The following is a 26,663-nucleotide window of genomic DNA, read 5'->3' as shown; positions in this document are numbered from 1 at the left end:
AGCGACGATTGATGAACTTCGTACGGATATCAAACCTCTAATTGCAGCAGTATCAGCCGATTTATGTTTGAAAACCGTCGAAAATTGGGTTCAGCGTCTGGACTTCTGCAAGCGTGGCCGTGGTGGCCATGCAAAAGAAATCGAGTTTCATACATAACGGCATCGAAAGTACTTTCACAGGAATAAAGAATTTAAAAGATATCCCAAACCGTTTTTGTAGCGCTCTTATTTAAAATAGGACAAGACTTTGCCTGAAAGTACGAATGTCTGATACCAAAATGACAGTATACCTAGTAATAGTTTCTGGTAGGAATTCAAATACAATAATTTTATGTAAATATTTAATATTAAGTCTTGTGCTACTGTAGAGATGTGCTTATACGGTTCTCTCATAAAAATCTATTCAGAAACTAGGGTGTTGAGGGATCTACGATATATTTACTATATAATTTACCCGCTATAGAATCAATTAGCCGTTCGTAGACAGCTTCAAATTCCTTGCTCCTTTTGTAGAATAGTATAGTAACACCCTATACTACTGAGCATACGGTTAGGATATTAAATAAATTGTTCTGGGATCCTGCCGAATATTACTTCAATTCTATATATCTACTAAGGTTATTTCTCACTCCTTTAGAAAACTAACTAGATCACATTAGCATATATTTTAACCTCACAAACGATCTGTGGGTTAACCTAACTTGATAATCTAAACACAAATCACAATTTGATACCAAAGTTTTGCAATAAGAACCCACAGTGAGCTGTGAAAGAGACAAATTTGGAGAAGATTTTAAAAAAATTTCATTAACTTTCACTAAAAGTGATTAAAGAAGAATTTTGTTTTGATTCCATATAAAGTATCTTGATACACCCTATCTATTAGATTTGATAGTATTTAAGCTTTTGACTCGAAGGTAGTATTTAAGAGGAGGAAGATTTAAAACATAATGTCTTGAAAAACTAAGACATATTGAGTATGAAAAGTAAAGTATTAAAATTAGTTAAATCAACTTAAGTTGTTCTAAGAAATTAGTAAAATGGTAAATGAAAATAGTCTTTAAATTACAAAAACAATAATAATTACTTATATTTATTAGTAGCATGAGCAAAAGGTCCGTCTTGAAATACTCCTTTATATTCTCATTTTCTCACAGCACTGCTTTATCGACGATACGCCAGAGATCAATATCTCAAACGGTACAAACTAAGTTGGCATGCTCACAACGCACTAAATATGAGAGCGACCTGAGACTCAGCATCATAACTTCCAAATGCATCTGTTATTGGAAAAGCTTTAGCATTGGAAATTTTTAAGCGCTCCCAAGACGTCTGGGAACAAGTGCACAGGCACTACGCAATTATTGGACATATTAGAAGAAACAGTTTACAGTTAACAACTGTGCGGTGACGACAGTCCATTTAACGCGACTGATAGTTAGTGTGTTTGTCTTGAGTTTTATATATATGTACGTGTTTTGAAACTAATTAAGTTCGAAAATAGTTATATGACAAATCGCCGAAACGCTACACACGTAATCAAATAAATACAAAAATATATACAGAACATATGTATATGAGCAGAATTTTTACAGGGTTTTAAACGAGTAACGGAATTCACATTTGCCCGTAAGTTTAACACCAAAACAGCTATTAGCATTATATATGTATATTGTAGTTATAGTATTACATATGTATATACCAAGCATATAGGAATAGCATTAGTTTTTGAAGAACTCAAAGGTGTGCGCGAGGATTTTCTCCTTCTGTTGCACCGAAATGCGCGCATCCACAATGAAGAAGGTGAGGAATCGGTTGAAGACATCGGCCTCGACGGCTTCGTTGATAGCGCGCTCCGTTGCGTAGATACAACCCAGCGGCTCACCGGTGCTGGTCAACGAAATATTTATGTGATATATATTATTGGGTTGTAACAGCACCGACAGCACCGCCTCGCAGGGCGCGTGATGTTGCAGTATGCGCATGATTTCGCCATAGAGATTGCTTTCGATGTAGACGCAACGTGGGTACGCGCTGCATTGGCAGTAGGGACAGAAGCTGGGTGACTCCTTTAACGGCAGCTCGCCGGTGCCATGCCGGCAGGGTAGCGCAGAACTAGCCGCCGAACTGGCATGACTGCTGACCGGCGCGCTTGAGGTGTTCTTAGGTGTCACCGGCACTGTGGAGGGTGGCGAACTTTGTGTAGCCTCATCAATGAATGGCCGCCAACCGAAACTGGCATTGGTTTGTGAGAGTTTACTTGCTGCATTATAGTGCGTTTGCACTGTTTCCGCTTTCATTACGGGGGGTGTTGGTGGCGGCGGCGGTGTGGGTGGCCGTGGCGTTTGTGTGACGGCGGTGCACCCAAGTTTCTTCTTCTCGGCAGCTTGCCTTTGCGCCAACAGCACTGCGGAAATTGCTTCTGTATGCTGGGTCTTGAGATCGGCAAGTAATGACGAGAGTTCGCGTAGTTTCGCGGTGAGCGCTGTGCAGCGTAACATTTCATCAGGCGGTATGATTTCTGTCTTCATATGGCCGAGTTCGCGACGCAGTTCGTTGACTTGAAGCTCCAAATTGTGTATGCGGTTGCATTGCTGTGCTATAATCTCTTTGCTTACGTCAGGCGATTTGGATGGCGGAGCCGTTTGTAAGGGCTGCCGTGGCACCTCTCTCTCAAGGCAAGGTATTGGCTCCTCTTTCACTGTATGAAGCGGCTCTGTCTCTGCAGCGGGTGTAACAGCGGCTGTTGGCGCTTCAGCGGGCGCTACTATCTTTCGTATGCTGGGAAATGGAAATATGCTTAGTGGACAGGGCGGCTTTTCCATGCATGGTTCTTCTTCGGTTTGCTGTGTCTTTGCTGCGCCATTACAGTTAATGTCAAAGTACTTTAGCGGACTCCAGCTAATCATGTCCAGCACGTTCTGCTGCTGTGAAGTCGCGCTCGGTGCATCACTCGTACCCACCGCCTTCTCAGCGCATCTGTGCGGTGGTGTCATGGGCGGTGGCGTTACATCCTCTTGCTCTGGTGCGCGCTTCAATTCACATTTCAACTGCTCACGTTCCTTTGAGGGTTCTCGTGATCTTTGCGGCGTTTTCTCCTTCTCTTTTTTGGGCTCCTTTTTCATTTCCTCTGGTTTCTCTCCACCTGGATACACAACACGATATTTCGGCGGTTTCTTTGCTTTCTCGCCTTTTTCATAACAACCACGCTGCAGTATACGATAGATGCGTCCATTTTCGCAAACAAATGATATCTGACTAGGTTTAGACTTTGGACTTTTGGCACGCTTTTCCGGCTTTGTTCGCTCTTGTCCTGGTTGTAGAAATTTATTGTCATTCTTCTCTGTTTTAGTCGCTACTTGCTTTGTCTCTTTGGAACATTCACAATTTTCGTTATTCTTTCGTGTTTCATATGAGCCACCGCACAGTCGAATCTTTTGGCAGGAGGGCGAGAGCACTCCACTGTCGCCGTAATCATATTTCGGATCGATAGTGATGAATTTCGAATTGGTCAGTACGCGAAAGGCATCTAAAATAGAGATGAAAAATGCGAAAGTGAGCGTTTTCAAAATTATTTTTATGTTTGTCAACATTTTATTTTGTAAAAAATCATAAAAAATCAATTTGAAATCTCACATTTTGAAAGTTATGACGAAACTGGAATTAATATTAAATTAAATTCTTAAAAAAGTAATGAAGAAGTGTGTGTGAATAACGAACTATTTATAGATTATTTTAATGAAAAGATTATGGATGATTCTTAATCTATATGTTGGTAACATGGTAGCTTGAGGAAACTGTGGACGGATTTCATTAATTTGTAACACCAACTCAGATTTTGAAATATGTAAAATATATTTCATTGAACTCTCTTATATAATAACCGGCGTAGAAATGGTAATGTCAACCGAAAGTATGGCTGTCTTCATATTCGTTTTATAAGTGGGTTAGGTCATCTTGGGAATATTGTGATTCAGAGCTCCCATATATAAGAAGTCATCTCAACTGTTATGAAAGATGCTGTTGAGATTCAAAATGGTGTTCTATCGGTAATGGGCGTGGCTGTAGCTTGATTTTGTCGATTCTTTTTTCATTTCTTTCTGATTTCCCTAATTTCTCTATATATATTTTTTTTAATGTTTATATGCTGTTCGTTACTTATCCCAAAATATTTATTATTTTTTAACCCACGACCCAACAATACACCCAACTACAGTGGTCGCCTTATTAATATAAACACAATATTTTGTAAAAAAAAAATGCATTTTATTAAAATTACAATCAAATGGAATATTTTACTTAACACTAACTAATACATGCATTGAAATGGAATATAATTTAAAATAATGATCAACATTATTGAATATAATTTAAATAATCATAGAAATTTGAATAAGAATAATTTGGAATAATAATAATTTTGCAATAAAAATTTGCTACTTTGTAAGTAATAAGGCAGAATTGGAACAAAAACAACATAATTAATTTTTTTTACATAAGCAAATGACATAAATTTGACATAATTACAGCTTGAAACAGTCATGTTGTTTTCGCTCATTTATCTGTTTTGCCTTATGCAGTACGTCGACCATTTGGGTTTCGGTTTGTTCGATGTACTTGAATAGTCTATTGATTGACGCCGCTTCCTGTGTTATAACTTCATTTACTTGCTCACACTTCTTCACGTCTGCATCGAAAATCTCAATGCTCTCCAAACAGTCTTTACTATAGATGTCTAAACGCTCATGCTAATGAAAAGAGCAGAGAGAAGCAAGCATTAGCATATAAAGGTTTAGTGACAATCACTTAGGACAATACAAATACGAAAATTCAAGTCAAGCATGTTACCTACATAATTAATCTACCATGTCGAATGGTAGTTCTGCGAATAATTCTCTACGGAGATTGCGATTAATCTAAAGGTTTCGAATCGTTTTTTCAGGCGATAAGGCACAAATAGGGCGGCGGGCAGAAAGATAAATAATAATAATAATGATGAATGTTTATAAATATAATAATATAAAAAAAAATATATAGGGTCTCGAATACTACTGCTGCCGTCTATATCTCATTCTCTCACTCTATATATGCGTCGATCTCTCTCTCTCTACAACACTTTCTCTCTCATTACGCGCTCTTTCCACTTAGCTAATATGAACTGCACAGTTTTGCCGCGTTTGTTCTTTTCAACTCCTCAGCAACTTGTACGCACAGTTCTTCGTAGTATTCCCACTTCTAATTACCACATACCTTCTCAATCTCGGAATTGCGATACTCCACATCATTCCAATGTGGATATATGGAGACCAAACATGATGCCGCAATGTTATTCATTGCCTCTGTCACTTCGTTACGATTGCAAGATTTGTGTAAAATTATGGCCTGATAGATTTGATTTCCAATCGACAGATATGTCTGTAAGCCTGGATAGGCGTTGTTCTCCAGTTTGGTTGTATCGTCATAGCTCATAATTGCGTAAACACAATCGCGTACACTATGGCTATACTGTACCAGTATCCATGGATTGTCTTTGGGCTCGGTTCTGGCATCCTTGTCGAGATCCATCTGCAAAAAATATAAAAGTGTTAAAATAAATTTAATGTATTTTTACTTTATTTCATTCACTTACCGGTTGTTCGTAAGTTCCACGGATCCTTTCCGATACATTGACATTCACCTTAGTCAACTCACTTATTAACACATTAATATTATCGTTACGTGTCACCACCATGGCTTGACACATCTTGATGCCGTCGCGCACGAAAACATCCTTGGAGCTAACTCTAGGATCTTGCGATGACGACATGGGCACCGTCTCGCTCTCATGCAATATTTTGTGCACCAAACGATTTGGCACTGGCCGATATTGTACGAATAAATTCGATTTGAATAGTGGCAATTTCTTGCGATCATCCTCGAGCCAGTCGTGCATACTACGCTCCAGCAGCTTGATATCATCGGCAACGGCCAACACTTTGCCAGTCACTGCCGCATCGCCAATATGGTAGCTCACTATATTGTCGATATATGCATTGGCATAATCGGGATCTATTAGATCCATGGCGTGTATTGTATAATATTGGCCAAATTGCTCCACATAAAGTGGATCGTTTCTCACAACAAACCACGACAAGCGACAGGGATCAGCGGTTGAATCGCGTGTTGGGCTCGACTCGGCGGTGTCGTACTGTTCATCGCTGGTATTGTGTGCATTTGGATTTTTTTGCTCCATCGTTTCTTGAGTTTTAAGTGTTGTGTTAAATTCAATTGCTACTAAAAATCACTTCTTACGTTTTAGTTAGTCTTCTAGTCGACTTTTAAATAGATAGTTGTGTACTAACTGACGTTGAGTTTTGTACTAACTTATTTTGCAGCTATTCGTCGCATTTATACCGAAAACTAAACAGCTTCAGTAATGTTGTAGTCCTGTTGTAGGCAGCGACAAAACTGCTACCTCTTAGCACTTGGGCGACGTGCAACTGTGCATTAACCGTGCGTCAACCGTTCGCAGTATCAACAATGCGCCGGCGCGTTTACCGTACGATTTGCTATCTCTTCGATCTGTTTGGGCATGCGCACGAAGACATGTATATTATATACATACTTATATGTATTATATGCAGCTGGGAGACATGGTTGTTTCGAATTCAATATTCACTAGTACGAAAAGCGTCAGACTTGGGTGCATTTTAAAACTAGCCTTAAATAGTATTTTATTGAGTACTTATGGAATATCTTCTTAATTTTTTAAATGAATGAAGTCTTTTTGAACCAAAATATTGAACTAAATATTTATTGATAATTTTTAACTAGTAAAAACTGCTATAATTCTGATAGAAATCTGCAAATCAACTAGTTCCTTGTATGAAAAAAATGTAATAGCCAGACTAGTTGTGCTTATAGTTCATACTATTTCAAATTTAGACGACAACTACTACATGCCACCACAGTGAATATGCAAAATTCGCACATCTGGCGTGTAGCGTCTGCCAAATCTCAATATTCCATTTCGAAATTTCCGCGAATTTCTGGTCAAAAATTTACGTGAAATTATCGTAGACAGCAACACCTACAATTTACATTTCTTTCAGTTATATTTCTGTCTGCATTTCCACTTTTTGGGTTTTCCCCACATTTTGTCGCCGTACATTGCTGGAATAGAAATCTGAGATTTTACTTACAACATTTTCACAAAAGTCAACCCATTTCATTTCTTATATGATATGATTTTCTTATATGCTTTATCTACTTATAGTATTCGTAATTAATTGTTGTTGCCATCATAATTCGTTAAAAGTAGCGGTCAATTGATTTCGAACTCGTTCGCATTTTCTTTTCTTGTTTTCACCGCTTTGAGAAAATTCATACCGAATTACATTTAACAGTTTCACAAAAAAACAACAAAATTGCACTTTACACTGCATTTTGCTTATTATTAACAATAACAACAATGTCTTTGCGATTTTTTTTTTTTGATTTTCTTCTTCTATTTAGGCGGGTAGTAATAAAAAATAAATATAATTCAGTGTAATTTCACCATCTACTAATTAGTCGACAAACATCCACGCATTCATTTAGTGATTTTAAAATAATATTTTCTTAAGCGTAAAACATAAAAGTCTACATAAAATAAGTACATTATAATAAGTATAATGGTGTTCAGTTACGTAATTTATTAGTTTTAGTATTATTTTAGTTTAATTGTTTTCCTTTTCCGTGCCGCAGGGTAAATACAATTTCATTATTCACTATGAAATATTACTTATAATTGGCGCAGATCAAACCGCAAGGAATTTATAAAAGTATTTATTTGTGAGTATGGATAACAAGTATTTTTTTAAAATATAGCGAAAATATGGCTGAAGCCAAGTTTAAAGTGAAATTTACAAAACACTTAGCATATGCTTGATGAGACTCAACTGAAAAAAGTGTTCTACTATGGCGCGTAAACGCAAATCTCTATGGAGGTAATATTCCATCATTATTGGTTAGAAAGAAGCTATATTCTAAACAAACGGAACATAACCTAAATGTGTTGGGATTTGAACGCATTGGGAATGACGTGATACCAGTTCGAATTTGTTGCTTATAAATGATCATAACGATCTGACATTTTATTGTAATTTTTATTGAAATACATTGATCTGTCTTATAATATATTACTAGCAGACCCAGCCACACGTTTTTGTGGCTAAGATATACATTACATTAGTATTTTTTTCAATATAGCTATATATATTTGAAATTAATCATAAAGTTTAAAGTTTGAATTTTTTTGTCGTATATTGAAGTATTTAGCAAATTAGCAAATTTGCAAGTTGGCGAAGCCAAGATTGCTTCGATGACGATATTGATTACCGTATTCATAGCCAGTTTTGTTCTATTGCAAAGTCGAGGTTGATTTATATTACGCAGCATGATGACAACTTACACTAATTTTAATTGCAAAGTGAGAGGTGATAGTCAAGTCAATTTTAAATATTCTGTGAGATAATTGACTACATCATCCTGATTTGTAGCTGTGTCAACTGTCCTGGAACATAATCCTAAATTGTCGCATTGAGATCATTAACATCTTTGGTTTTTAATACCACATAGGTCATTCAATCAGCCATTTATGTTTATTATATTGTGGTTTCATGTAAGGAAAAACACGATGAATAAGCTCCTCTTTCGAGGCCATGAAGTGACAGAAACCCGTTAAAAATGTTATTAATCCATCGATGTGTCAACTGCGTCGCTACCATTTCCAACTATTTCTACAATCGCTGTATGATATTGTTGGAAAAACACTCGTATGTTATTTGTTAATTGGCGATTCTTTATGTGTCGCCACAAATTAGATGATTTTAGGAATGTGATTAGTTCGTCAGCAACAGTTGATCCAAGAATAGTCTGGCGAAAATCACCTGCCAACAGAATCATGACTTCACCAAAAATATTTTCGTGGTCGCGTAAATCTTTTAAAGTCCTGTGCAGTACCTCCAGCGATTTGAATATCTGGAAAATCTTCTTTATAGCTCTTTTTTTTGGCGATTTTTCAGACTGGTGTTTCGTTGATTTGCAATTTAGGAGTAATTTCAATGCCGAATTGCCGTTTGTCTGCCCACTAACAGGTGGCAAGTTGCCCCTATTCCCATTATAACTGGGTGTTGAAAATAAGGGAAATCGGTTCAGGAATTACCTCAACCCTCATGTACTATATATGCTGATTTTGGATTATGATTTTTATTCTTTTGGACTTTATTTCAAATTGTGTTTAATAAAATTACATCAATAAATTGCGAGAGTATAAAATGTTCGGTTGCCTTTCCCTACTTGTTACAAATTGTTTTGGGCTATCGACACAGCCTTATACAATTGAACAATGATAAAAGTATTTTAACAAAGCAACAATGACAACTTTCAAAATATTATTATTTTTTGTTTTCTTTTCTTTTTTTCATAATTGTGTTGTCAATTCAAATAAAATCATCTTTTTGTTATCTTCCTCACAATTTTTCCATATTTACTTACTTTCTAATCCTTCCCTGGCCTTTCATAAATATTTCAAAACTAAAATTAGCTAGATCGGTTGGCCCTTCTCGACTTTTTTCGAAACGCCAGTTAAGAAGAAGAACGACACAAATTGTTTGTATGGGTGATTAGAATATTGGGGATTTAAGACTTTTTCAGGCAATTTTTCTAATTTTAATAATTTTTCCGTAAGAACCATCCCGGTACCTCTAGAAACATTCTAATAAAAGAATTTGCGAAATCGGTTCAGCGGTTCTCGAGTTATGCGCTTAGCAACACATTTTGCGATTCATTTTTATAATATAGAAGATATTAAAGGAAAGCTAAAAATCGTTCTTCAAAATGTTTTTATCTCTCAAGGTCTCAAAATTAGCTAGCGATTTTATTATTGAAGGCTTATTCTGTTATTAAAGATGTTAAGATGAGTTTGACATTCCAGTTTGAGGAAAAATATGTACAAATAGATGTATGCCAGCAAATATTATACAAAGAACAGATTCAATTCCGCGTTCTATAGTATTTTCTTATTAGAATCATACCTCCACTATTGAAAATTCTATTTTTTATTTAACTGAGTATCAGAAAATAAATTCAAACTACGATAAAAATAGCCTGAGCTACAATTGTGAAAATTTTGCTTCTGAGCAGCTCAAACATATATGTAGATTGAAATAATTCTTATTAGATTATTAACACCACTAAGCAAGCACTATATATACTCTTATCAGTAGTGCATTAATCTTAGTTTTTCAATAAGAGCGCTACAAAAATGAAAGTACATCCGTTGCCATTATATATGGAACTCGATTGCCACTACAAGCACACTTGCAGAAGTCGAGACGTCGAACCCAATTTTCGATGGTATTCAAGCCTAAATCGGTGATACTGCTGCAATTCCCAGTTTGATATTCGTACGAAGTTCATCAATCGTCGCTGGCTTGTTGGCATAAACCTTAAGCTTGCTTGTTGGTCTATAGGCGTCAAATCGCAAGACCGAGGCGGCCAGTTGATAACACATTCACCAAACTTAGTTTTTAATAAATCGATTGCGACATTCGCTGTGTGACTTGTGGCGCCGACCTGTTGGAACCACATATTGTTCAAGTCCATATCATCCAATTCGGGTCAAAAATATTCGGTGAGCGTTATCGATTCCTATTCACAGTAACGTGCTGGTCTTGATCATCACGAAAGATGTACGGCCCAATGACGCCGTCGGCCCATAAACCGCACCAAACCGTGATTTTTCCGGGATGCATTGGTGACTCATGGCGTACGTGTACGTACCAATAACGCATATTTTGCTTATTGACGAAGCCTTTCAGCTAGAAATGAGCCGACCATAAATTGGACGTAGCGCTCTTAAAGTTGAGACCACTGGCTCCGAATTTCGGTAGCAAATTTTAATAATTTCGACTCGTTGTTGGACCTATCGGTCTACTTTTGTAGCGTCTCGATTGAAAACCCCTTTAGTTACTTCAAAAGAATGTCTACAATTTACTTAAAACTGAGCATAAATGTATTAGGCCCAAAAGCCCTATGTTTTCTCTAGGAACTATGAGAATATATGTATGTAGATTAGACCCATACTTCGATAAACTTTTATCATAAATTCAATTTAGTAATTGTAGCGTGCATGGTCTTCTCCAAAGGTCTTTAACTTCCATTCGAGACATTCAAAATACTAGCTACAGTTAGAAGGAGTCTCCAACACTCAGCTAAAAACGCTTGTTGTTGCCCGATTTTCTTACATTTCGGGTATATTTGCATGTATTTCGCTGATATTGAAAACAGCCTTTGTTCAAGCAAATTTCAATATTGGTTGTTTTTGGTAAATTTACCACGAATGCTATTGTGTTACATGCATATGAGTGAAATAAATAATTTAAAATGCGTTCTGCTAGCTAATCTTTAATATACCATATTTTTCAACAAGATGTCCCTCGAATGCTATTTGCTTAAACGCTGCTTGCCACTTCGAGGAAGGTAAAGGGGAAAATACGGCTAGAATTTCGTTAGCTGCAGGCAAAGATTTGAGCCTCAACTCATCTAAGCAAACACCTTTGGCGACAGCACACCGGTGCTATATTCCATATGACTAAGCAGGCATACATGTATTTAGGTAGGCATGTTTGTATATATATCAGCGCACACCTTTCAGTATTTCCAAATGAAAAACAACGCGCTTCAATCAATACATACTTCCATTCTACGTTCTTTTGTTCTTCGAATTCAGTGTAGACTGAACACATTTGAAGATTTCACGGCGGCCACTCATGTAAATATATGTATACGACGCAAAGACATAAAACCGAACCGCCCTGTCAGTCAAATGAACTCAAGGACACAGTTAGCTACATCAGCGTTGATCATTTGAATATATTATAACATGTATGCGGATACTGCATATCTGAATTGGTACCAAATTATATATTTTAAGAAAAATATTTTTTATTGAACTAGTATGCTTGTATTGAAATATATTTTAATTTATTAATCATATCACAGACCACCATATTAGACCATATTTTTAGCGAGTCGGAAATTCGGCATTTTTTCTTCCAACTCTTAAGAGCTAGACTAATGTTCATACTATACTAATCTTTCCAGATTATATACAGATATCCAGATTTAGTTACACATTCAAAAATCTGTTATGAGCACATGTACCTGCCGATACGGTTGGAGCAACATTGTGACACTCATTTATTATAGAAAATTGAATATTCGGGCTCTAAAGTTCTTCTGAAGTATGCGTTCGGGTTGAATGATATAGTGAATATTTAGAACTCATATTAATCACGTTGAGTGAATTATAAGTTCGAAATATCTCTAAAATCCGTTTTATGCTATATTCAGATAATATCTATAATCATATTTATCGACTATAAGAGAGTAAAATAGCTATCGTTCTCAATATGTCAAATTCTATGACATATGTATGTTGTCAAAAAAATTATTAAAATTTCATATTAGATGATATTTCATATCAACTTAATTGAAAGGTACAAATTTGATTTCATAACCAATTCAGCCCAAAAAGTGCCGCATTAATTACGATAAAAATGAAATGTCAAACGCGTCCATCACTTTGACTGTAATGGTTTGAATTTGACAAAATAGCAACGGCAAATAATAAGCTGTCCTGAACTGATTTTTTTTTAATATTTTAATATTTAATCCTTTACCACCTAAAATTTAAAATGTGACATGATTCCAGCATAATCTAAAGTATTCAGGAATCGTGAAATTTGACAAAATGTCACAATGACAAAATTATAAGAATAAGATTATATCGTTTATGGTTGCTTTGTAGTATATAGATTCCAGTGAAATTGATTCCTAACAGACTCCGAAATTAAATAAAAATGTAAAAACAAATAAAATTTATAAACCAATTTCTTTTTATAATTCTTTGCGTTCTTGTACCGAGTATTCCGGGATATCTCTGGTTGAAACGGTAAAAGTCCAACGCCTATCTATCTTTGAGAATTCTGTTTGATAATTCGGCTTCAGAAATATATCGCTTATATATCTGAACAGTTTAAATGTTAATATATGTTTTTCTGTGTTTCACCAGGCTAGGCTGGCTTCTTTCAACGCACTTTCGATTGAGTGGATTAGGTAAGTGCTATATAAATGAAACAATATTACTTTACGTAAAGATTTAAGACCAAAAAAAGTAAAAGTCAGTAAAATAGTCAAAGTAATTTGACAACTAAATAAGTTTAAATTTTTTGGTTTTAAATTTTTATGCTCCGTATATAAAAACCAAATATTGTCGATTTCAGTATTAATAAACTTTATTTTTCAGTTTCTAATGGCAACCAAGCATGCGAAGTGTATGCGCTGTCTCGTATGGTAAGATATCTGCAAAATCTCTTAATTTGTGCTTCACAAAACTATTCCCTCTATTCTTAGGCAAACGGCGCTACGACATTGGGAGGAGTTCCGCACAATTTTATTAAAGAAAATACAATTAAAAATCCGCAGATTGTATGCACTGATTAACGAGTTGAAGAGACAGTATAAATTGTTGAAGGAACCCGATGTCGAGATGACTAAAGCTTACCAGGTTGCTGGTTACTATCATGAGGTAGCAATGCACGCTACCGTTAGAAGGATCAGAAATAAGTCTAAATATTTAGTGAATGAAGAGCAAAATGTTGAAAGTATTGACAAGAAAGAAGAGTTCGGAATCGCCACACTTATTGAGTATATTTGTACCGGCGAGGATAGTCAAGATGAGTTCGAACAAGAAAATAGCGAATTAAATATCGACCCGCCTGCGAAACCTGCAAATGGCAGTGGAGCAGATGAGCATGGACAACGAGGTAGCGGCTCGTCTGCGTCAACCACAAAGGGCACTGGAGCAGATGAGCAAAGCGCGTCAAGTAGCACTTCGTCTGCGCCAAAAGAAAAGTATACGGGCACTAAACCAAAAAATGTCAAACGCCTACAAAGAAACTGTGAGTTGGTGAGTGCCAGCAACATACAAGTTCCACACGTGATCGAAAATTTGAAACATGCTACAGCCGTTCTAGATTTATCGCTAAGAAGATATAATGATGCTGATGACGAAAAAACCATGAAAAACGGACAAATAAATGACAGGAAAAAGGACGTGATTCGCAATACTACTGATGGTAATTGGAAAATTTGTGGGCCTACACCGCCACCATGGAAAAAAGAACCACCACCCGATCGGCGCCTTGACGATGCTGGTGATAATGGCAAGGTCTGTCGTGATAAGCATGATGATGATGATGACAAAGTGATCATACCACTACCAAGTAATGAAAAAGAACCAGTCCCCCTGGATCTTTCCGGCGATGCTGGTGATAATGGCAAGGTCTGTCGTGATAAGCATGATGATGATGATGACAAAGTGATCATACCACTACCACGTAATGAAAAAGAACCAGTCCCCCTGGATCTTTCCATGAAAAAATTCTGGCTGGGAGAGGAACCTATTGGGCCTAAGCTATCTATGATACCTGAGCTACCGCCTGAATTCGAATCAAAAGTCGACTATGCTTTAAGTTTTTTAGATTCGTATTCCAATTTACATACTGAAATGGAAACGCTTTCGAGTTTAGATCCAACAATGCGTAAAAGTATCAAAACAGCCATGCAAGAAGAATTACAGAAACACCTCGATAAAAATCAGTTTTTGATGAATGGTGTGGAGTGGGTTAAACTCGGTAAATATAAGACGAAAATAAAAAAGAGAATTCTGTGTGATGTGGATTGGACTTTAAGTGGTATTGAGATAACACGACATTTGCTGGTGCATATCTTCGGTGTGAAAACGCTTGAAACGCACAATCTAACAGGCAATGGATATACACAACTGGCAGAAGATATGCCAATTGCAGAAATGTCAATATTAGACGAACACGCTGTTAGGGATCTTGAAGAGTTTCTGTTTATTATGAAGGGTCAACCGTCAGGGCTTACTAGAGACATTATTGACGACACATGTGAGTTGCTTTATAACGAAAAACTTGAAACAGCCCAAGAAGAAAAAGAAAAAAAATTGAAAAAGCAAAAACAGAAAAAGGCGAGAAAACCTCAAAGGAAATATGGACGTAGAAGATAAACGCAATTGGGTAAAGTATATATGATTTGTATACTTTCAACTAAGAACACATTTCCATATACCCAAAAACAGGATCATAGCCAGAATTATGGGGAAAGAGGCGTATTCCACCGCCCCTCAATTGCATTGATATGTGGCATGTTTTCAAAATGGTGGATGATTGGTCAGCCGAATTGAAGTAGCTATCACTTAATTAAATATATAGAAGTGTGTACTGCATTTTAAAAAGTATTTTACATTTTATAGCTCACTTAGGCCTACCGATCTAAGGAGTGGAATTATGCGGTTGGCCACTACAGATACAGCTGTCTTATATCGCCAAATGTTGTTTATTATAAAAATTGTAGTATACTTTTATGAGCCCATGGTTTTTAGTGTCAGTGAATTGTGTTCTGAGGAGTATGTGTATAAATTGTTGTATGTATTCATAGAATGTCTCGAGTTGGATGTTTGAACTAGAAAATTATTTTCTAAAATCAGAAGAAGAGACACAATATATGCATTGTAGTAAAAATTGCATAGTTTTAGGCGATATTGTTGATTTCGGGCGGTTGTGTGCTAGAATAACTTTTGTTGTACGTATTTTAAGATATATAATTTAAGAAATGTGTTGATCTTACACGTCTATATATTTTTAGAAGACAAACCTACAATTATACCCTAATTTATTTTTAGTTATAAGATAAATACTAAGCGATGTCTGGACTATTTCGCAATTAGAAAACGGCAAAGTTGTTGCAGAAGAAGAAGAGCGACAATCAACATGTTGAGACATTAACAATAATTTTGTTTTCTCCACCGACCTTTCACGATTGTATATCGATATCATGTTTTAAATTTTAAATTACCATATGTTTGTATAATTTGACTAGTTTTGGACGAATAAAAGATTCTTAACTTTTATATGCAACTTACTCAATAGTGTTTTGCCTTGTAATGCCTCGTTATTGGTACGCACTTGATTTTTCTCAGCGGTTTGGGTATTTTGCTGATTTCTCAGATTACAGGTGCAGCCGCTGGCACGTTGCGCTTCTAAACTGAGATATGGATCGGCGTTTGGTGCTTTAACGACCGGCTTTAGGGTCACAATGAATTTGGTGGGTTTCTTCACAGGACAGTAGCAGCTGTTGGTTAAAAAAGAGGGAAAGTGAGATGTAAAGAGAGAGTTTAAGAGAAAATAATTATTTTAAGTTTTTAAAAGATCTATTCAAAACTTCAAGAAAGTTAATTAGTAATTTGGAAGGAGTGTGTCTAATTATCTTCTCCACTCACTTATCGCCACTGGCATACATGAGCGCACGCATCGCTATGGCTCGCGTCAGTTTCTTCTGTTGTTGCTCATTGTAAATGTGGTTCATTGTTTATACGGTTTTCAAATTTTACAAATGAAAATGTCTCCTCTGTTGATTTTGTAATTTGTTATTGCTGTCGATCAGCTTCCAAAAGTACATTGCGAATTTAAAACCATATCAATTAGCACGAATTGAATTTAGAATTCTTTTATTACTCAAAAGTTAATATAAAACGGTTGCTGACTATTTGGCACACTTTCAATTTACTTAGAATTTTGTTATCAATTTTTGTTTTTTACGAAGAACACTCAAAAACCGATTTAAACAAATAAATGTTTATCAACTGTCTTTTGAACATTTACGTTTAAGTGACTGAAATCGGAGTGCGTAAACAAAAATTGAAAATGGGATATTTATATTTTCCGAAATTTACCAGATTTTAGAATGTATTTTTTAAGTTTTCGAAAAAAAATCATGGTAATTTTATGGAGTTTTGATCGAAAAAAATTGAAGAGGGTTTAAGTTTGTGGTATTCTTTGTGGGAATTTTAGGAACGCGGTCCTATATTGATAAGAATTATTGAGGAATGCACAACTTTTAGGTGAAATTCAAAATTATTATTCCAAACATTTTGCTTCGAAAGTGATTCAACAATTGTAGCAATCTTCCAACAATTCGCCATAGAGGTATTTTTTGGAATCTGAAAATGATCTGAATCGGAATAAGAATTCAAACCGATTGAGAGTGTGTCTTGTGTGTGTATCTTGAATACTGATACTAATGATTTAATGGTCGTATCAGAATTTTTGATGTTTTCGCTGTACTCTTCTATTCTAACCAGATTCTGTCTAACTATGGCGAATTGGTTTGCCATTTTGTGGAATGTCTCCACTTTTTCAACAGCTCTGACTATTATATTATATATTCCCGCAACATGTTGCACAGAGTATAATAGTTATATCTACCAAACTGCTCAGGTGGTCGAGTAGTACTGGAAAATACCAGAAACCCTTAATTTTATGATACAGCCATTTTAGTGTTATAGTTTGAAAATGGGCGAAATCGGTTTAAAAATAACGCCTACTTTACATATACCGCAACTTTGGAATCCATCTGATTGATTATTTTATAATCTATAAATTAAGCACCAGTGAATATATCGGAAAAGAACTTTGCACAAATACTGTATAAAGCGTGACATCGTCCGTCTAAAACGCGTCGAAATCCAACCATAACTTTTCAAGTCCCCGGATATCGAACATCAGGACCCCAGTGAACAGGTTTTTACCGAGAATATGGGTAGATCTCTCAGATTTCCTAAAGAAATTCAAAGAAAATGTATTTATTGTAACGTTGGGCCTCTGTGCCAAAAATTAGATGAATACTTCCTCTAGCCCCCACATACCATATATACGGATTTTCAAACTTCCAGTTTATTGTTTACGTCGAAAAGCTGCAATCACAACCGACAGCCGAACGATTTTCTACTCGACTTGCACTCCTGCTCTCTGAGAGCACTCATCAGCATCTCGATATAAGGGAGCTGTGGAACGGCATCTCAAACTCATTGCATACCGCTGCAGCCGAAACAATTGGTCTCCGGCAACGCCAAAAAACCAGTTGGTACGATGAGAATTGTCGTTCCGCAGTGGAGAGAAAACAGACTGCCTACCTCGCAACGTTGCGATCGACCACAACACGTTCGGGGTGGGATAGATATCGAGAACTGAAGAGGGAAGCGAGACGCATTTGCAGACGTAAAAAGAAAGAGGCCGAAATGCGTGAGTATGAAAAGCTTGAAAAGCTGGCCGACATGGGTAATGCTCGAAAATTTTATGAAAAGATGAGGCGATTAACAGAAGGTTTCAAGACCGGAGCATTATCATGTAGGGACCGAGAAGGTAATCTGGTAACGGATGTCCAGAGCACACTGGGATTATGGAGGGAACACTTCTCCGACCTGCTCAATGGCAGTGAAAGTACAACACCAGGAGATGGCGAACCCGATTCCCCAATCGATGACGATGGAATAGATGTTCCATTACCCGACCATGAAGAAATTCGAATAGCAATTACCCGCTTGAAGAACAACAAAGCGGCGGGGGCCGATGGATTACCGGCCGAGCTATTCAAATACGGCGGCGAAGAACTGATAAGGTGCATGCATCAGCTTCTTTGTAGAATATGGTCGGAAGAAAGCATGCCTGACGATTGGAATCTTAGTGTGCTCTGCCCAATCCACAAGAAGGGAGACCCCACAATCTGCGCCAACTACCGTGGTATAAGTCTCCTCAATATCGCATATAAGGTTTTGTCGAGCGTATTGTGTGAAAGACTAAAGCCCACCGTCAACGAACTGATTGGACCTTATCAGTGTGGCTTTAGACCTGGAAAATCTACAATGGACCAGATATTCACCATGCGCCAAATCTTGGAAAAGACCCGAGAGAGAAGAATCGATACCCACCATCTTTTTATCGATTTTAAAGCTGCCTTCGATAGCACGAAAAGGAGCTGCCTTTATGCCGCGATGTCTGAATTTGGTATCCCTGCAAAACTAATACGGCTATGTAAGCTGACGTTGAGCAACACCAAAAGCTCCGTCAGGATCGGGAAGGACCTCTCCGAGCCGTTCGATACCAAACGAGGCTTCAGACAGGGTGACTCACTATCGTGCGACTTCTTCAATCTATTGCTGGAAAAAATAATACGAGCTGCAGAACTAAATAGAGAGGGTACAATCTTCTACAAGAGTGTACAGCTCCTGGCGTATGCCGATGATATTGATATCATCGGAAGCAACAACCGCGCCGTTTGTTCTGCGTTTTCCAGACTAGATAAAGAAGCGAAGCGTATGGGTCTGGTGGTGAATGAGGACAAGACGAAATATCTCCTGTCATCAAACAAACAGTCAGCGCACTCGCGTCTTGGCTCCCACGTCACTGTTGACAGTCATAACTTTGAAGTTGTAGATAATTTCGTTTATCTGGGAACCAGCATTAACAACACCAACAATGTCAGCCTTGAAATCCAACGCAGAATCACTCTTGCCAACAGGTGCTACTTTGGACTGAGTAGGCAATTGAAAAGTAAAGTCCTCTCTCGACGAACCAAAATCAAACTCTATAAGTCGCTCATTATTCCCGTCCTGATGTATGGCGCTGAAGCGTGGACGATGACAACATCCGATGAGACGACTCTTGGGGTTTTCGAGAGAAAGGTTTTGCGCAAGATTTATGGTCCTCTAAACATTGGCAACGGCGAATACCGCAGACGATGGAACGATGAGCTGTACGATTTATACGACGACATTGACATAGTTCAGCGAATAAAAAGACAGCGGCTACGCTGGCTAGGTCATGTTGTACGGATGGAAGAAAACACTCCAGCTCTGAAAGTATTCGATGCAGTACCCGCTGGAGGAAGCCGCGGAAGAGGACGACCTCCACTCCGGTGGAAAGACCAAGTGCAAAGTGACCTGGCTTCACTTGGTGTTTCCAGTTGGCGCCAAAAAGCAAAAAGGAGGAATGAGTGGCGCGCTCTGGTGGATTCGGCTATAATCGCTTAAAGCGGTTCCTACGCCAAATATATATATATATATATCGCTTAATATGTGATATATCAAAGCAAAATTAAGTGAGGGTATAATATTGTTTACGATTCAGCTTGATTTCAGCCCCTATAACGAATTGCTCTATTCTAGTGGGCTTTATGTTATCTTAATAAAATTAAAGAAATAAATTTCGATTTGTTGGGTTACGCTTGAACTTAGCCCTTCCTTACTTATCATAGATGCGGTGTATTTTGTGACGTAGAGGTCGGCTATTTTCAAGTCATGCTTGCTAAATTTCTCTCCATTGAGTATTTTATCGAGATTTGAGAACGAAATCCAGTCGCTGTAGTGTATTCATGAATGTTATATATTTAGTGTAGCAGTTGCCCTATCAAATTTATTTTATGATCCGAGATGTCCAAACTGGTTATAGGAAATCTTTGATATTTTAGTCCGTTAAGGTCGCTTTTGGACATCTAGAGGACTCATAATCTTCGTTTTGATATAGATTTAACGATTATTAACAGGCCATTTACGAATGGTTACTTCGCCAAATGAATTCTTCTTTATGAAATGTTCATGAATGAATCTATCATGTTTCAGATAAACTTATATCATTTTTATAGTCGAATATCTTCTTAAATCCATTACCATATTAACTATGATTCACTTTATTCAAAATATTTTTGAGTGGTTGTTGTTCCTTTATAGACTTCAGATTTGCAACCGTTCAACATTCCAAATATTGCCTGTTAGAAAAACACCTTTTCAATACCTTTGGCCAATAAATGAATTTTTCTGTTGTACTAACATGGAAACAAAATACAAAAGAAGTAAAAACAAAAACAAAGCATTTGTGCGACGCCTATTTGCACCGGCAAAGTGTTATGCACGATCTATTGTTTCGTAACAAAAGCGAAGATAGCGCAGCTGTAATGTTCGCGGATGCTTTACACCTTCACAGCGCTGTTTACGCCAGCATGCACGCATGCTCAATCATTAAATTTTCGCGAAGGATATGTTGAGCCGTCTGACGCCAATGGCGGGTTTACTTTCGATTTCTCTCAAATCCGGACATTTATGGAATAATTTCGCATAACAAAGCAAACACGGGGATGTAAGAAAGGCAACACCCACTTGACCATATTTACCGGTGTGCATTTGAATTTATAACCTTTAAGTGAAAGTGTGTATGTTGAAAGACCAAAATGAGACGCTGAATTTATGGCTTTTTTCGGTCCTTTATGTATGGTAATTGACCTCAGTTGGAAGGAACTGCTGTATGTGCGAAAATGCTGTCAAATGTGGTTATGTGACATATGAAGACTTTTCACCATTATTATATGTATGATACATGCTGGATTATAAGATTATAAATCGAATAAACATTATATCTCGTTTATAGCATAACTTGTTAATTATAATTGTTTGTGAATATCACATGGAAGATATGAAAAGGCAAATTTTAGATTTAAGCTATAGTGAGTGAACCAGGGCTCCCAGAAAACCAATTCATCATCTCTTTGTATTAAGGCCATGGACTATGAGCATCACGATTACAACCTTTCCAAAAGATATTTTGGTAATGAAAACATGAACACAGCAACACCAAAATTAACATAAAAACACATCAAACATTAAAAACCCCAATGATCAAGGCTCCAAAAAAGCAATAAATAATTTTTGGGAGTTTCGTCGCTAAATATCCGATCAAAATTTTTTTTTAATTTAATAAAGTTTTAACCAATATATTTTATATTAGAGACTTAATTGAACTATAGGCTTTTAATATTATATCATGTATGAGAGATTGCGAAATAAAAAAATAAAATAATAATAAAATCAATGTGAATACTCGTATTTTTTTATTTAAGACACCTTCAAGACTCGTTTTCGAATGAAATGTCGCCTTATAGTAACTTAGTGAAAATTGGACAGTAAACTTAAGAATGTCTACAGTATTATTGTGATATAATATATATAAGCTTATATCCAGATAGATAGAAGAAAAATGTAAGGAACTGCAGTAGTCTGCGAACTTATACATTTTTACTACAGAAGATGTTTTCTTTCTTGACTCCAAATTCTAAATATACTCATGTTATTGTGATCTTACGATCCTCCCTTAAATTTTTCCTAACATTTCAATCGGACACTCTTTCCTGATAACTTCTATAAGTCCAGTTCCCACATTCGGTCTCAGCCATATGTTAAAAGCAATTGTATTGCTATAAATAAAACCGAATTTGGCACTCAGCAGCTAACCGGAATAATTGTAAAGTTGGAATGTAATTGCTGTTGGATTAAAAATGTTTGTCCTTATGTGGGGTTATGTCTATGTTTAAAGCTTTTACGCTTTTGTAAGTTTAAACTAAACTTAAATTCATAATTTTATGAATTGTTCTCAAGATATTTTTATAATTTATTTAATTAAATCGATCTCATTAGACATAACCAATGATTTCACCTTATTTTAGTAACTATGAAATCTGTAATGAAAGCTTTTATGAGGAGCTTTCACAGAACTTTCGCTCACTCATTATTTGATAACACAATTGAAGAACTCACACCACAGACCCCCAGGTGAGTTCGCCATTCGCGAATACAGAAACTGTTAACGTAAGAATAAAATATTTTTTTGCGAATAATTTAAAAATATTTTCGAAATTTTTTATCTAATAGAAAATTTAGAAAATTTCTAATTTTGAATTTTTAGCAAAAATTGTGTACAATTTTCTAAAATGTTTTACTATTGTTAACAGTCAATGTAACATCAATAAATTACAGAAAACGCTATTTGTGTATAATTAATTTTACTGTTAAATGTCAGTTCCTTTTCTTCAGCAGTTCGGTATGAATTTTAAATTATTTTAATTACTTTAAAATATTTAAATAAAAATATTAGATATAATGTATGTGCGTAATATGTGTTTTGAAGCAATTTTGAATGAAGCGTTTTAACATATTCTAATAAAATTCCATATATATACATACATAGACCTTAAAGTGCCTAAATGGCATGTGCTATATTATAGCGCGCGAAGGTCAAGCGAAATTTCCAATATTTGCTGCTAATCCAATTTTTAACATTAACTGCTTGAAAAACAATGTGCGGGCACAGCAAAAAACATCCCATACCTTTTTTCAGCTACCTTCTTACCTGTGCAGTTCCGCGCGCTGTCTGCTCTATTGAAATGATAATGGAGTCGCGTAACACGTACAAGCACACACATAGATCTACATATATAACTCTGGGCGAAGGGGTTTAGCGTGAGCGCGAAAAAAACAGCGAATGTCGTGCAAATATTCTCGACTACCTGTCCATCGACATTCGATGCCCGAATTGTGCTATAAAAGCCGCGCCAAACTTGCTCTAGATCATCAGTTTTGTCTCGAAACTTTTGGGAAGAGTACCACAAAGTGAATTCAGATTTCATAAGATGTGAGTTTATAAATCCAAAAGTTATTTTAAGAGAAACAGTTTTTGAAATATATTTTTTTATATTTATAAACTAACTTGAATGCAAAATAATCGCAAAATGTACCGATTTTATAAAAAATCTTTTAATAAGTGTTTTCTACTTTTACTGATTTTACTATATATTTCTCTTACAGATGCTGGCATTTTAAAAGCACAATACAATAAATCAGAAAACTATATATATCGAGATCGCCATAAATAACTAAAAATGGCTTCTAACAATAACCAATTCAATAATTTCAATCAGGCTATTATGGATAATAAGGAGAATCTGGCACCGTCAACAAGCTTTGGCGCAAAGAGACAACGAACCGCAATTGCAAATTTTTCAATTCCAGTGAATGATGCCGGAGAATTCTTCGATGTAACGGAACATTTTACAGGCAACATTGAGTGCAAAACTAGGTTGAAGGTTGAACGCACAGTGGGAACAGGACTATTTACCGACCTTGAACAGTTGGCGACAGAAAATGGTGGGCAGCTGCTAATGGCACAACAGCCACAACCAAAGTTAAATTTCAATATGAATTTCCTACCTCATATTCGGAAGATGAATACCAAACAGCTACTGGATTTGACAAGATCCACCGATACCATACAAGCAAGACTAAGCACTTCGTTTCTGGGTCTGGATACCCCAAATGTGACACCACAAAAGTGCGAAATGCCGACTGGCGTTAACACATCATCAGCTATGGTGAATTCTGGTATAGCTTCGACAATTGCTAGACCATTTGGCGCACAACCGATGACAGATATTGCAGTACAAGTGCTGACATCGCAATTACCAAAACCAATCGCAATCATCCAGCCATCAACCAATAACAATTTTTCATTAAAGCGCGAATTACCTGTTGACATTCCATCCTCATCTAACGCTGTTAATATCGGGGAAATGCAACAAAGTAAGAAACTTAAGAAAACAGTACCACTTATGACCGATTTGGTCAGAAAGTACATCGAAAAGCATACCATAATTGAAAATGGTACAGAATTAGTAAAGATCGGCAGGAATGGCACCACATTGCAGAAACAAATTTTAGAAGAGATAAACTGGAACGGCACAGGAGCGGCCATAACACGTAAATTATTGACATGCATATTTGATAGGGAAACGCTAGCCACACACACAATATCCGGCAGACCATCGCCAGCCTTTTTGGATGTGAATAAACCGCGGAAAGGTCAGCTGAATCCGTTGATCCTAAGTGATCTAATTGAGTTTATGGCATTTTCGAAACGTACGACGCCACGTGAAGTGAAAATCGCCGTTTCAACGAAATGTGCAGACGAATGCAAACAGTATCGTCGACAGGAAGCAGCTGCTTCAACCTCAGCTCAGATCAGGTCGACACTAGAAACCATGCAATTTTGAAAATCATACTCGAAAGCAACAAATCTATCTAATCAAATAATCTATAATATAGATGAGAATGTGAGTGTGTGTTGGAGGTGAAAAGCGTCGAAAGTATGAAAGACGCTAATATAAAATGGAACGTCGTTCGTACGTTTCACTACGCATCTAGCGTCTGGGCTTCCGTCTGTGGAAACCCATAAGTTAAGCGATTACTAATTTGAAGGCATCCTAAACATGTTTTAATCAAAACAATCAGTGCTGGATATTATTAAAAATAATTTTTCTAATTTTTCTTTATTAATACAATTGCCCAGTTGGGGAAGCGAGAGCTCTGTATATCTACATTGCATGAGCATTTTCATAATATCGCAAATTTTAAAAAATTCAAAAAAAAATATATAAATTAATCATTTGCTTTAAGAAATTGTTAAAAAAAATTATAAAAAACGAAAAAAAAAATTTAGATGTTCCTATATAAACCTATATAAAAAAAATCAAAAAAAAATTTAAAAAATATTTCAAAAAAAAAAAACAAAAAAAAATTTAGATGTTCCTTTAGTTATAAACCTATATAAAAATCCAAAAAAAAAAAAAAAAATTAATCATTTGCATGTAAGAAATATTATAAACAATTATAAAAAAACAAAAAAAAAATTTTAGATTTTTTTCCTTTAGTTTATACATATTCCAGTATATTAAAAAAATGTTTTGTATAAAAAAAAAAAATGAAAAAAAAATTAAATAAAAAATGAAAAAAAACGGAAAATAAGTGTATTAATTTATAGTATCTTAACATCCAAGATTTATATAATTAAATTTGTTTATGTGCATAAGGAAATGTTTCTATTCTATATTGGAAATATCAGAATAGAACCTTGAATTTCGTATACGTTATCGTAGGCTCAGGGATATCGGAGCAAATATTTTTGTTGATAGATTACGAAAATATTGCTTCTTTGCTGGATGAGTTAGTTAGTCATCTGACTATGGGAAAAGTTAGCAGTTCATAGTGGGGTTTTTATACTTTGATAGTGATTTGATGGACTGAGTTGTGTAGAAAATACAGTTTCAAAAATCCGTCCGATCATATACGTAAAATATTTGGGTGTTTCAAGGAGTTCACGAATACAAAAGATCTATTTTTTATTGCCTTATTAAATTCCACAACATCTCTAGAAAATTGCCCTACAATTTCATCCGCTGTACGTGGAATAGTTTTGGAGATACAGTCTGGCGAAGTAGCGCGCTCGAAGGTAGCTCGACTGTCACTTATAGCTTTAAAGATCTCTTTCTGAGAACTGATCAAGATTTCAAGATTTCTCGCCAACTACTCAAACGATTTTGTTGCAATTTGAAATTATTTAAAAAAAACACGAAATTTTAGGCGATTTTATATTTTTTCACTTTGGATTAGATTATCTATGCGCGCACATTTTTCCCGAGGGTTCGTCGAAATTGGCGTCATAATGGCAGATTTTTAAATATTTTTCTTCAAAAATTTCAGTAAACCCTTTTTATACTCTCGCAACAAAAGTTGCTAAGAGAGTATTATAGTTTTATTCACATAACGGTTGTTTGTGTCACCAAGAAATAAAAGTGTTAGATATGGGGTTATATATATAAATGATGAGGATGACGAGTGGAGTTGAAATCTGGATGTCTGTCCGTCTGTCCGTGCAACGGATAACTTGAGTAAAAATTGAGATATCTTAATGAAACTTGGAACACATGTTCCTTGGGACCGTGAGAAGTTTGGTTTTGGAAATATCGGACCATTGCCACGCAAAAAAAAACGAAACACTAAATTTTACACAAGAAATAGCATAAGGTAGCTGCACTCAGATTTTTTTACAAAATGGAAA

The 26,663-nt window shown here is 36.1% G+C and overlaps 4 protein-coding genes across 7 annotated transcripts; 2 read left to right on the top strand and 2 right to left on the bottom strand.

Annotated features, from left to right (window-relative positions):
• The first annotated feature begins 1,327 nt into the window (after nucleotides 1-1,327).
• On the top strand, nucleotides 1,328-25,095 carry LOC128919780 (uncharacterized). Of its 2 annotated transcripts, none has more exons than XM_054226926.1 (2): nucleotides 1,328-1,629; nucleotides 23,579-25,095. In XM_054226926.1, exon 2 carries the CDS (start codon nucleotides 23,653-23,655, stop codon nucleotides 24,817-24,819), a length of 1,167 nt encoding a protein of 388 aa, XP_054082901.1. In that variant the 5' UTR covers nucleotides 1,328-1,629; nucleotides 23,579-23,652; the 3' UTR covers nucleotides 24,820-25,095. The 2 variants fall into 2 exon arrangements, with proteins under 2 accessions (XP_054082901.1, XP_054082902.1); XM_054226927.1 differs by lacking the exon at nucleotides 1,328-1,629 and adding an exon at nucleotides 23,387-23,405.
• On the bottom strand, nucleotides 1,652-16,532 carry LOC105217200 (neurofilament heavy polypeptide). The gene is made up of 3 exons (XM_029043453.2): nucleotides 16,391-16,532; nucleotides 16,034-16,242; nucleotides 1,652-3,529 (listed from the first exon to the last, which is right to left on the bottom strand). The coding sequence occupies exons 1-3, from the start codon at nucleotides 16,474-16,476 to the stop codon at nucleotides 1,722-1,724; spliced, it is 2,103 nt and encodes a 700-aa protein (XP_028899286.1). The 5' UTR covers nucleotides 16,477-16,532; the 3' UTR covers nucleotides 1,652-1,721.
• Nucleotides 4,251-6,453, bottom strand: LOC105217198 (uncharacterized). 2 transcript variants are annotated; one of them, XM_054226928.1, is made up of 4 exons: nucleotides 5,630-6,453; nucleotides 5,251-5,565; nucleotides 4,853-4,916; nucleotides 4,608-4,748 (listed from the first exon to the last, which is right to left on the bottom strand). In XM_054226928.1, the coding sequence occupies exons 1-3, from the start codon at nucleotides 6,230-6,232 to the stop codon at nucleotides 4,857-4,859; spliced, it is 978 nt and encodes a 325-aa protein (XP_054082903.1). In that variant the 5' UTR covers nucleotides 6,233-6,453; the 3' UTR covers nucleotides 4,608-4,748; nucleotides 4,853-4,856. The 2 variants fall into 2 exon arrangements, with proteins under 2 accessions (XP_011190393.1, XP_054082903.1); XM_011192091.3 differs by lacking the exon at nucleotides 4,853-4,916 and having other exon boundaries at nucleotides 4,251-4,748; nucleotides 5,630-6,447.
• LOC105217197 (uncharacterized) lies at nucleotides 7,494-16,032 on the top strand. 2 transcript variants are annotated; one of them, XM_054226925.1, is made up of 7 exons: nucleotides 7,494-7,633; nucleotides 7,726-7,812; nucleotides 13,097-13,140; nucleotides 13,331-13,377; nucleotides 13,438-15,128; nucleotides 15,191-15,296; nucleotides 15,365-16,032. In XM_054226925.1, exons 4-5 carry the CDS (start codon nucleotides 13,337-13,339, stop codon nucleotides 15,116-15,118), a joined length of 1,722 nt encoding a protein of 573 aa, XP_054082900.1. In that variant the 5' UTR covers nucleotides 7,494-7,633; nucleotides 7,726-7,812; nucleotides 13,097-13,140; nucleotides 13,331-13,336; the 3' UTR covers nucleotides 15,119-15,128; nucleotides 15,191-15,296; nucleotides 15,365-16,032. The 2 variants fall into 2 exon arrangements, with proteins under 2 accessions (XP_054082900.1, XP_054082899.1); XM_054226924.1 differs by having other exon boundaries at nucleotides 7,516-7,662.
• Nucleotides 25,096-26,663: the final 1,568 nt, after the last annotated feature.

The sequence above is a fragment of the Zeugodacus cucurbitae genome, chromosome 3, assembly GCF_028554725.1.
Source record: "Zeugodacus cucurbitae isolate PBARC_wt_2022May chromosome 3, idZeuCucr1.2, whole genome shotgun sequence".
NCBI classification, from domain to species: domain Eukaryota; kingdom Metazoa; phylum Arthropoda; class Insecta; order Diptera; family Tephritidae; genus Zeugodacus; species Zeugodacus cucurbitae.
Note: the sequence above shows the minus strand (reverse complement) of the source record. Positions and strands in the feature narration are given on the sequence as shown.